The 12,224-nt window shown below is 50.8% G+C and overlaps 1 protein-coding gene across 4 annotated transcripts in view; it reads left to right on the plus strand.

Moving 5' to 3' along the window:
- MYT1L (myelin transcription factor 1 like) overlaps positions 1-12,224 on the plus strand; it is a 143,569-nt gene that overhangs the window by 72,847 nt on the left and 58,498 nt on the right. For all 4 annotated transcript variants that reach the window (XM_047845245.1, XM_047845248.1, XM_047845246.1 and 1 more), the window contains exons 11-13: positions 1,871-2,107; positions 4,328-4,449; positions 5,334-5,402. In XM_047845245.1, the coding sequence (XP_047701201.1) occupies positions 1,871-2,107; positions 4,328-4,449; positions 5,334-5,402 (428 nt within the window). The remainder of the gene's footprint in view (positions 1-1,870; positions 2,108-4,327; positions 4,450-5,333; positions 5,403-12,224) is intronic.

Here is a 12,224-nt window from a genome sequence, read left to right on the forward strand (position 1 = left end):
CTGTCCCCGCAGGGTTTGTCACCTTGTTGGCGTGAGGGCAGGACGGTCCCTCGGGCTGCCGCAGAGCAGAGGGCGCCACCTGGCGGGGGCCACTCCGTCACCCCCTCTCCTGTACTAGCACGGCCCCGCCATGCACCCTGAGCACTCAGACCTGAGGGGACTCGTTACCAGTACTTGTGATGCGTATGAATGGAGACAGGCCAGTAATTTCATGTTTTGCAAATGCTTTCTTTACTCTTTTTTTTTTAATGTTTATTTATTTTTGAGACAGAGAGAGACAGAGCATGAATGGGGGAGGGTCCGAGAGAGAGGGAGACACAGAATCTGAAACAGGCTCCAGGCTCTGAGCGGTCAGCACAGAGCCCCACTCGGGGCTTGAACTCAAGGACCGTGAGATCATGACCTGAGCCGAAGTCAGACGCTTAACCGACTGAGCCACCCAGGCTCCCTGCTTTCTTTACTCTTAATATTTTTATTCCACGATTATGGAGAAGTGTCAGGGGCGTGCGATTTCTGTGGTGATCAGGGCTGCTAAAATTCAAGGCTAGCATGGACGGGCTTCCCTGGCAAGGAGGAAAAAAAAAAAAAAAAGACAGTAACCCCTTCGGATTTTGTTTCACTTTATTAAACCTAAGACTGAGAGAATTAACTCCAACATTATGAAGGCTAAATTAGTAGGAGAGCTTGAAAGCTGGAGTGCTCACGGACAGGAAGAGCACAGACAGAATCCCGCTCGGTAATTTATCAAGGTAGCAGCCTGGATGGGCCGACGTCCCCGCAGCTTCCCTCCGCTGTGACGTCCAGAGGAGAGAGCTGCCAGACGCTGGGGTAGGCAGCAGCTTTCACGCCAGCCTGAAACCCGAATTTTGCTCAAGAGAGTGTAACTCTCCGGGAACGGAAGCGGAGGGTGGTTGGCGGTATTTCTCTCTCTGCCCTTCATGTGTCCTTCCTTGCCTCCCTCCTCCGGAGAGGCAAGGTCTGAAGTCTTCTTCGTCTGTTTTAAAGCATCATTTAAAAAAAAAAAAACCCTCACCCTGTACTTCTCTATTTTTTTAAGACAGTTGTCTCAATTTCGGGCTTGCTGAAACGCAGAGTAGGTGAGATTGGAATCACTGGACTAGAGGTCATTTGAGCTGTGATTGCACACCTCCCTCCCTTAAGGTGGAAAAGGCTGTTCATCGCAGCCTTTCTTGTTGGAAAGTAAATTCTGGCTCCTTCTCCCTCGCCCTCCATGCCTCTGACTGGTCTGTTCTCCTCCTCTCCCGGTCTTGAAGTATTTGCATCAGTGAAACTGAAGGCGAATTTTTAAGCGTAAACACACATCTATCTCTGATCTCTTAGACGGTATTTGAGCTGGAATAGAGTGGAGATTAGGCATGATTGTCTTCTGGCCAGGCTTATTTCTTTTTTTTTTTTTTAATTTTTTTTTTCAACGCTTGTTTATTTTTGGGACAGAGAGAGACAGAGCATGAACGGGGGAGGGGCAGAGAGAGAGGGAGACACAGAATCGGAAACAGGCTCCAGGCTCTGAGCCGTCAGCCCAGAGCCCTGGCCAGGCTTATTTCTAAAAGCAGAGGGGAACTGCAGAAAAGAGAAGCTAAAGAGAAGTGGTGAGTGGTAGACAAATAAATAAGAGCTAGATGGACAGGTCGCAGGTCACCAACAGGCGAATAGATGCACGCACCTGCCATCCAATGTCGCGGCTAAGTGCGGGACAGCAGACATGTCCCCAGGGCACCGCTTCGCTCACCTCGGGAGCCCATGCGCGGGAGACCCCGGGAGGAATCCGCGTCTGGATTCTGCACTGGCCAAAGGCAGGGCTGGGGCTGGCGGTGGAGCCGCACAGTCACCATGTCTCTCTGTCCGGCAGAACCCCGACATGGAGGTGGACGAGAACGGGACTCTGGACCTCAGCATGAACAAGCCACGGCCGCGGGAGAGCTGCTGCCCGGTCCTGACACCCCTGGAGCCCATGTCCCCCCAGCAGCAGGCCGTGATGGGCGGCCGGTGTTTCCAGCTGGGCGAGGACGACTGCTGGGAGCTGCCCGTGGACTACACCAAGCTGAAGCCCCGCAGGGCGGACGGGGGCGACACCAGCGAGGCCCCCGTACGTCCCCCTCACCTGCAGGCCGGCTCGGGGCGCGGGGTCGGGCATCAGCGGGCACCCGCGGGATGACCTCAGCTGACTAGGGCTGACCACACACTTCGTGGGCCAGGGAGAGATTTGTCACTAACACCGATTCGGTGAAACAAACCACGGGTTCTTTTCGAGCGTGAATTTTATTTTCCAACAAGTGCGTTTAGTTACAAACGATTTCTCCGAGAAAAGACGTCAACAGCCAGCCAGCCCGTCCCTTTTTCTGGGTGACATGTTGCTATGATGCATGGTTTTCCCTGCAGATAGAGAACCCTAAGGAGAGTGTTAAGTATTTAAATGGTTAATTGTGTGCTGTTAATTAGCTAGCTCTTTGAAGCAAAGGCTCGTGCCTATTCCCAGAGAAACCTAAAATATTCAGAAGAGTATATTCCAGCCCTGAGAAGTCGCTTTAGTATAATCGCCTAAATCTTCCTTGGCTGCAGTATTGCTAAAACAGCTCTGTCAGGAACATACTTCTGAATACGATGACCGGAAATTGTAGCTTTCCTGTGGAGACTTTCCTAAGCCAAATGGCACAAAGTGCAGAAGCAGTTACCAGTAATTTATATGGAATGTATTTTCAGCATCCCCAGACCCCAAAAATAACCTCTCAGGCTTTTCTCAACCCGAGGACACACTTTGCCAAAGGGAAACGGCCTGAAACGAAGCCCAGGTGCTCACCTCTCAGTGGTCGGGGCCCTGGAGCCGGGCGCTGAGACGCTGCTGCGTGGGCCCTCGGGGGCAGGTGCGTGCCCGTCGGGGCGGCTCGCGCGGCCCGGGTGCGAGCCGCCGCTCCGACGGCTCTCCGCAAAACCAACACTGAGCGCTATTGCGTTTCTCGCCTCTTTTCCTAGAAGCACGAATCCTCTTTGGATTCTTTCTGTTAGCAGAAGCAGGTACTGATGTGGGTCTTTCATGAGAGCAAAGTGGTGTGACGTGCGCTTTCGCCAAGTGGGGGAGACCTGTAGTCACAACGTTCACACTCAAGTTCCCCAAGTCGTGAAAATAGCGTTGAAGCTGAGAAAAGAAGCGAAGAAAAGGTTGTTCTTTATTGTCCCGGCTTTGTCTCCAGTGTTCAGTTCTGAAAATTATGACATCTTCTTTAGTCACTGGAAAATGAAAACCCTTTTTGAATACAAGAGGGAGACCACCATCAAAGCAATAGCTTCTTAGGGAAACAAGGTAGTGCAGAAAAAAAGGGAACATTAGCTATTTGTAAGAATTGGCAGAAAAGGCACCCGGTTATAAGGCCATTTCATCTCAAGGCCTATCGTCTTTATTCTTCAAAAATGATTAAATTTGATTAAATTGAAGCCACGCGTTGCCAAAGAATAGAGTCTGAGTGGCAAAAGCTAAATTCCAAAGTATTCTTTTCTCTCCTACGGTGTTAAATCATTACCGCCAAATAAGGCGTGATGGTTGAGTCTCCGAATTTATTTTAATTAAAATTAAGCCCTCCTAAACCGACAGAAGTGTTTTCATCAAACAGACCGTCCCAGAAGGAAAAAGTACTCGCGAGCATTCACAAGACACGTTTGCTGAGTACTGCCATCTATAGGCATTTCTTAGTTAGCGCAAGGGGACCCGCTTACCCAGGAGGAGACGCTTTCTGTTGAAAAAGAAAATTTTGCATAAGAGTAACTGAGAACCACAACATTAATCTCAGCTGGTCTTCCCTCGCCTTGGGACTTAACGCACACTCCCAGAATGCTCACCGATGGTCGGAATAACTCTCGTTCCGGAACACGTGTAGGGTCAGTGTTTAAGCTTAGCAGGTCAGTGTCGGACACGGGTGCCGGACAGCAACAGGTGCTTGCGGGGCATCGAGTGAGAAAGGCCAACGAAGAAACAGGGTCTCTGGTTTCCGAACCATGTGTCTGTCCCTCTTATTAGTACCCCAACAGAAATATCGAGTGAGGCCCTGCCCCCCGACAGGTGACCGTGAATTTAGAAGTTTAGAGCGGTAGGTGAGCGGCTACGGTCGGCTCCGAAAGCGATAGTCTTTGAACAGAGCCCCGCTCCGCGCTTGCGGCAGGGGCCTCACCCGGACAAAGGCGTGGAATACCTTTAAAGGGACAGCGGTGGGAGGGGAGGAAAACGCAGCGGCGGCCGGCGCCCCGGCGGGACGCGTCTGCGGTCGGTCTGTCACACTGTCGTCCGTGCGGCCCTGAAGCTGTGTTTTGCCCGCAGCCGGAAGACTTGGACCCATTCCAGGAGGCTCTGGAGGAGAGAAGGTACCCGGGAGAGGTGACCATCCCCAGCCCCAAGCCCAAGTACCCCCAGTGCAAGGAGAGCAAAAAGGACTTAATAACGTAAGCATAACTCCAGGCGAGATGCCTGCTCTTCTCGACTGTCCCTTTCTTTGGCTTATTTTTAAAAACCGATCTGTACATGCCTTGCCGTTTGAGCATGCGACGTTCGCAGCATATAAATGTCTCAAACTGCCAGTTCAGTGGAGCGAGAAGCCGCGTGGCTTGCTTGCTCCCAGGACGCTCTGTGTGATGGAGACGCCTTCTGCCATTTGGTCCGTGCCGTTTTTGCAGCTTCCCTCAGGGCGCTTAACCCCCTCACAGACATTGCAGCTAAACTGGAAACAATGAAACTTTCTTAAAGTTTTTTTTTTTTTAAACCTACTTACTATTTTGGCTGTTTTTGTTTTTGTTTGGTGGCAGATGTCCAACACCAAGGTGTGATGGGAGTGGTCATGTGACTGGTAATTACGCCTCACATAGAAGGTGTGACTTCATTTTTTCTCATGGTGGATTCTGTCTTTTCAATTTATTGTTTTCAGCTTACCTCAACAATGCTGTCAAAGTAAAAACGTCGAATTACGTGTCAACCCTCTAAGTGCTCTATGTTGACCTATAAAATCGTGCTTGATTTACGTGTTGTATAGTGTCTTTTACATTCGGATAAACCACCTTGATTTGGAAAATTCTTTACAAACATTTAAACCAAAGAGCGCAAACATTTCGTATTCTTTTTCAAAAATCGCTTATTAACAGACCTGTTTTCTTTAATGAAGACGTAAACATACGCCAAGTTAATTATACCAAAAAAAAAAAATTCAATATACAGCACTTGCCCCATCGCTTTTCTGCATTAAACTTTTTAGTTTCAACTTTATGTTGTGTTTGTCCGGGAGCGTAAGCTGGCGGGAGCCGCTACTCACCTGACTCTCTGGCCTGTCTTACAGTCTGTCCGGCTGCCCCCTCGCTGACAAAAGCATTCGAAGCATGCTGGCTACCAGCTCACAAGAACTCAAGTAAGATTTAACGAAAATCATTCTATTAAAAATCTCTGCACCTAGTAGTCACGAAATGGGTGTGTCACATGTAAAGGAAAGTGTCTTTAAGAAAATCACCTGCGCCCGCAGTGCCCGGACAGCACGCACGACCGGGTCCTCGGGATTTCGGTCACCTTTCCGCACAGTCTCTCTGCCTCTTGCTTCTCATTTGTCTCTAGCTCTCTCATGCCATAGCCTTTCTGTCCTGAATTTTCTCAGGCATAAGTAGTTTCTCTCCTGATAGGCATGCACACGGAAAGGAAGTTTGACAGAGGTACTCAAGCTTTTAGGAAATGATTATAACCTAAAAAATGAAAAACTGGTTTTTTAGCAGTCACTAGTTAATACGATCATTTAAAATATGGGCATTTAAATAGCACTGATGACAAGAACTCACCATGACAGTAGCCAATTCCCTAGGCATGCGGTGGTCATAGTTCCAAAGACTCTAGGACAGCGTCACCTCACCGATGGGTCCAGCCAGGAGCTCGCCAGCACTCAGGCACACACCCCTCCAGCCGCTCGCTCTCCCTCTCCCCTGTGCCTGTAACTCTTTCTATATCTTAAGCATAAATCTGATCACTTACATTTATTTCCCCAGACTAAGGTTTCTCTTCTTTGAAAATGCAGAACCACATTCAGTTCCGACACAAGTTTTGGAAGGAGTCAGTACAAGTCATAGAGAGTGCGTGAAAGTCTCCGGCGCTCTGATCGGAGGAGACACGATTCCTTCTCCAAGGATTCCACCCCACACCTGTCCCACTGTGCTACACCAGGGCTGTCTCAGAGTGCAGGGCTCTGTTTCACATCATGTCATTTTTTGCAGGATCCCTGTCCAAGGCCCTAGCGCCATAGATCACCTGCTCATGTTCAGTGACCTCCTGAACTAGCCCTTCCGTCACGAGACTCTTGGCGTGTTCTTCATGGCGTGTAAACACCCGGAGGGCATCCTCTTACTTAACGGCTTTAAAGTCTAGTGTCATCCACGCAGTGCCTAATGGACAAATAGCTTTTAGAACCTCAGAACGGACAGGTGCAAGAACACCTCAACCCACTTTGTTAAGACATCCTTTCTCACAGCTTAAAGCCGTATTTCCCTCATGATCAAAACGTGACTAACTGCACATGGAACGTGGCCAACACATCAGACCATGGCACCTTTCCTTTGAATTTCTTGATGAGGAATGCTTTGCAAAGTCTGGCATACATATATGCAGTTCCAGCAGGCCAGCCGTAAACAAGAAATAGCCTCTGCACGGCTTGTATCTAGGACTGCTTCTAAGTGGTTAGCGTCTCCACACCCCCAGAGGCCAGAGTAGTTTTCTGAGGGACCTAGGTGTTGTGGGTGTTCATCCCTTGACTTTGGGCTCGGTTTACGCTGCCCCGAAGCTCCGAGCATAGCCGCCACTTCTCTGGCTTCCGTCCGCACTGTCTTCTTCTCTTTCGTCTCAGAAGGTGGGTGAGGGTCCTCGCCATCCGCATCTTCAGAGGCAGGCGGTCCGCCCTCCTCGTCCTCCAGGGCAGTGTTGGAGTGGTCCGTTCCCTCCACGCTGCCTGTTCCTGGATGAGAACTGATCTTCAGGGAGTGATGGCCTTTTCCTAATTGTGGTTCATCTGAAAGCCACGCTCGTTTGTCAGCGTGTCTTTGCAACAACTAAGTGCCATTTTGAGCGATCCTTTCTGGGAAATCTAAACTAGACCAGTTTTCTAAAATGGCCCATTTTTATCGGTGGATCTTCAAAACTACGGGTTCCTGCTATAAAAACTCCAATATTTCAGCGACTGAGTTTTACTTGATGATAAGTCTTTCCCACCTGAGGAAACGACAGAATACAATATCTGTTGTCCTGTAACGTCTTGTTCGATGATACCCCTCCACTGGTTACCTTTAGTCTGAGTCACGAGGGCCTTGGGGATGGCTTTTCCCTGCATAGGAGCGTAGGTTGATTCCTTAAAGATCTACAGCAGCTTTCTCTAGAACAATTCACGCACCTGCCCCCCTCAACAGATCACATCCATCTTCAAATCTTCAAAAGGTTTGGTCAGTCTGTGCTGCGGCAGCCGCTTACGTGACAGAGTGAGATCACACCGTTCGTTGTAGGCGCACAATTCTACTTCTTCATAGAGACCTTAGACGGGAGGTCCCAGTACCCTCCCAAAGATCCTCTGGTGTGGAACTTTCTGGAAATGTTCCTCTTGTCACACTTGACACTGAATTTTGGTTGTTGGCCATTAACAGGACGTTTCTGATCATGGAAAGATGAGTTGTGCCAGATAAACTCTTGGTCTTGGATCTTCAAGCGTCTTAAACTTCCTGAGACAACACTTTGCTCCACTCTTACCCAGGGCAACACATTGGGGATATTCTTTAAAGGAAGTGGGTAATTTTATGTCTAATTATGTGCAATATGTAAACTGAAAATGTATTAAAACCTAACCTGTACGTGAATACCATTCGCACTCTTCAAGGGCTGCTCGCCCTGGTCCCCGGCCCGTGCAGTGTAGACAGCACAGCGTAGGGGCTCAGGAGGGAAGCAGGGGTGAGCCCAGGAAAGCCCGCGTGCCACGTGCACACACTTTTGGGCCGATGTGCCGTGTGTCACACACACATCCTGCGAACCTGCCTCACCGGCCGTGACACTCACTGGGACCCCAGGCTGAAAGTAGGGGGGAGGATAGATAGAATTGTTCAAATCAAAGAGACTTTTTGGTGAGGACTCTGCCTAACGCGAGTTCTCATTCTGAAGGGAAGTCCCCTCTCTAAAGATTTCATGGCCAAGAGGACCCGAAGGGACCAACGGGGAAGAGCTTGGAAGCCGCCTCGCATCGCTGTCGGCCTCTTTCCTGCGAAGCCGCGTCCTCCCGCCGGGAGCCGTCCGCTTCCAGATGCGCGATCACTGTAGACACGGGCGGCATGTAGGTGCCGTAGCCGTCTGAGCCTCCAATTCGAGCCAAATCAAAACCGATTTCAATCAGAGGCAATTAGCTCTAAAAACGGGCCCCCAAATTGGCTTCCATTTATACTTTGGTTGGCCAAATTTAGATACCTCTTCATTATTTGGATCTTTCTCTTAGCAGCCCCCGTCCCTGCTGCTCGTGAGCGTGGTGGGAGAGGGGGTTGTGGGAGCCGCTCACCCGTCCTTCTTGATGCTGGAGCTTCTGGTTCAGCACCATGGGGTGGGGGCCCTGCGTTTTCCTGCATTTCCTGGCGTCTCTGGGCATCTGTCCTAGGTACACAGGAATTGTAACCCCTACATATGCCACAATTTATTTAAATCAAAGAATTAAAAGTTTGAATTTTGGCCACGATATTATTTTGCTTTGCAAGCTGCTTGTTTCTAGAATGTTCTAGGGCTGGATTTTTTAGGCAGCAGGAGGATTATTTACTGAGGTCTGATGCAGGCGGCTCGTCCTGAGGCTTCTGTTGTCCGGCATGCACTTTCCCTGGGCACCAGTTCCCGCACGTAATCCTCAGTTCTGTAATGGTTTGTCTTCACGGTTTACAAAAGGGAATGCACAGGGCTTGGTGCATCACAGCTGCCCTCCACGCGGGCCCGGCTTCTCCCACGGAGGGGCGGCCACTGCTGTGTGAGTCCAGCTTCTTGGTGGTGGCAGGGTCGGGCAGGGCTGTAGCCCCACCAGGCCCCTGGTGCGAGAGCAGAGCTCTGCCCACTGGGGTTGAGAGGAGCTCGGGAGCCCCCCCTCCCCACCGCACCTACAAGAGCACAGCTGATGGGTTGGCGTGTCCCCCGCCCAGGGTGCCTGACGGTTCACAGAGGGCCCCTGCACACACTGTCCCCGGAGAGAAGAGCTGGAGGGGTTCGGTCCATTTTCCGGGTATGGACACTGAGGGATGGGTGTTTTGGTGCCTAGGCCTAGACCCACGGACTGTAGGGGGCAGTGACAGCGCTCAGACCGAGTGGGTTTTGCACACGGCGCTGGCCCTCCTCAGATCAGGGGCAATGCAGTGGGAGTGGACGGCTCGGTCCCACCGGCAGCCCCACACGCACAGCAGCCACTCCCCCCAGCCCCTCAGGGCTGCGCTGGAGACCAGCCAGGACTGCTGACCTGTGCACACGCAGCACACACAGCTGGGGATGTGTCCCGGGCACACACGCCCCTAGCTCGGGTTTTGTCCGGGGCACGTGCCCACCGCTCCCCCTGCAGAACGTACCTCAGGCCTCAGGGCACGACAACTGTACAAGGTCTAGGACGTCCGCTTCCCAGCGGGTTCCGAAAATACCCTAAGACACACGTTTGGCTGCACGTAGATTTTCTTATGTTATCGTAAGTAGGACTGATTTAAAATAAGTTAAATTTAGGAATTATAGGTAAGCACATTGTAGCAAACCGAAAATGAGAATGTTTGGGGATGACTCCAGGCATACACAAGCACACACACACAGATGAATACACAGACAGGTGAGCACACACGGATGTACACACAGATGTACACAGATGAACACACAGACAGGTGAACACACATGGGTGAACACACAGATGTACACACGATGTACACACACAGAAGAGCACACACAGATGAGCATGCACACGGATGAGCACAGGGTGAACACACATGGATGTACAGACAGATGAACACACAGACAGGTGAACACACACATGATGAACACATAGATGTACACGCAGATATGCACACAGATGAACACACACGGATGAGCACACGTGGGTAAACACACATGGATGTACACACGGATGTACACAGATGAACACATAGACAGGTGAACGCACACGGATGAACACACGGGTGAACAGGGATGAGCGCACAGCAGGTGAACACACACGGGCGAACACTCAGATGTACACATGGATGAACATAGGTGAACACACAGACTTATATGCAGATGTACACACGGATGAACACAGATGAGCACACAGACAGGTGGACACACATGGATGAACACACAGATGTACACATGGATGTACACACAGATGAGCACACACAGATGAGCACACGGTGAACACACATGGATGTACACACGATGTATGCACGGATGAACACACAGACGGGTGAACACACACATGATGAACACACAGATGTACACACGGATATGCACACAGATGAACACACACGGATGAGCACACACACAGGTGAGCACACACGGGTGAACACACACGGGTGAGCACACACACGGGTGAGCACACACACGGGTGAACACACACGGGTGAGCACACACATAACTGAGCATGCACGGGTGAGCACGCACCGGATGAGCACACACACAGGTGAGCACACACATGATGAACACACAGATGTACACGTTGGTATGCACACAGATGAACACACATGGATGAGCGCACACATGGGTGAACACACACAGATGAGCACACACACGGGTGAACACACACGGGTGAGCACACATGGGTGAGCACACACATAACTGAGCGTGCACGGGTGAGCACGCACCGGATGAGCACACACACAGGTGAGCACACACATGATGAACACACAGATGTACATGTTGATATGCACACAGATGAACACACACGGGTGAGCACACACACATAACAGGTAAAGCAAAGCTGTGTGCTCCTCAGCTCACGGCTCACGGAGACTCTCGCTTACGGGGAGGACAACCAGAGTAGCCTCCACTCTCCCGGGAGCACGGATGCTGCCACGGTCAGCACCGCGGGAGGAGGCTCGCTGCCCCGCGTCCTGGGCTCAGTCTCTGCAAGGGAGCCTCCTCCCCACTTCCTTCTCCTGGTGTTCAACGTTACGCCCAGACTGTGCAGTGGGCATCCCAGGTGTTTGGACGTGGGCGTACATCTCATTAACCTCACCGGAGGTCATCCACACACACACCAACCAAAACAAAACCGGAAGCAAACTTCAGTGTCCCATTCCCTTTAGGAAGTGACCTGTGCTTTCCAGAAGCACACCCGGGGCTCTCCGGCAACATCTGGGATGCAGTTCGGGTGTTTGCGTGGGCCTCACTGTCGTTCGGACTTGGTGCCTCAGTGTCCTCCCCTGTGAAATGGGACCGTGCTGGGAGCAGCCACGTAGAGGACGCTCAGTGAACATTATTATCAATGCACAAAAATCACATAGCTCTTTTTAAAATTTGGATTTTGTGAAAATATTAACCAGAATTGAAAGGAGGTGAATGTACAAGTTAATTGATCATTTACTGAATGACTTTATATCATGAGAACCTTAAGTCACCCCGTAGTCAGTGAGTCTCTAGGTGTGGAGGACATCACGTGTCCTCCAATTCAAACAGGAAAGCCCCTGCTGGTGACACCGGGCAGGAGGTCCGGGGAGCCCCTCTGGAGCCTGTAGGTACGCGCGCGTCACTTAACGCACATGCCCAGGCTGTCCCCGCGCTCGCCTCTGGCTCACAGCCCGCAGCCCTTCGGAGGAGGGCAGTCTGGACCCTCCAGAGACTTCTGGATGGGAGCACACACCACAGCATGTCCACGAGCCAGGAGCCACACTGCTTCATTCACTTATTTATTTAAACACCTGTAATCGGTAGTCGGAGAACAGATGCAGTGTCTGCCCTCAAGGAACTCACAGTCAGACGTTTTAGACAGACCTTGCTTCCGGATTACTCACTTCTCTTTATAAATACGCAGCATACTTGGTGCACCAGACAAAGGAAACATTATTTTCCTTACAATTTCAAATATTACAGTTTTACAGGTATTCTATATATGCGTACACGTTTGCATAGAAGATATGTCATTAATGTATTCACACACACGTGTGTGTGTGAACCTATAGGCTTTGTCGTCCGCGGTTTCAGGCCAGGATTCAGAGCTAGGCACGCTTCCTGTCACAGA

Source organism: Prionailurus viverrinus, unplaced genomic scaffold, assembly GCF_022837055.1.
Source record: "Prionailurus viverrinus isolate Anna unplaced genomic scaffold, UM_Priviv_1.0 scaffold_33, whole genome shotgun sequence".
In the NCBI taxonomy this organism is placed as follows: Eukaryota; Metazoa; Chordata; class Mammalia; order Carnivora; family Felidae; genus Prionailurus; species Prionailurus viverrinus.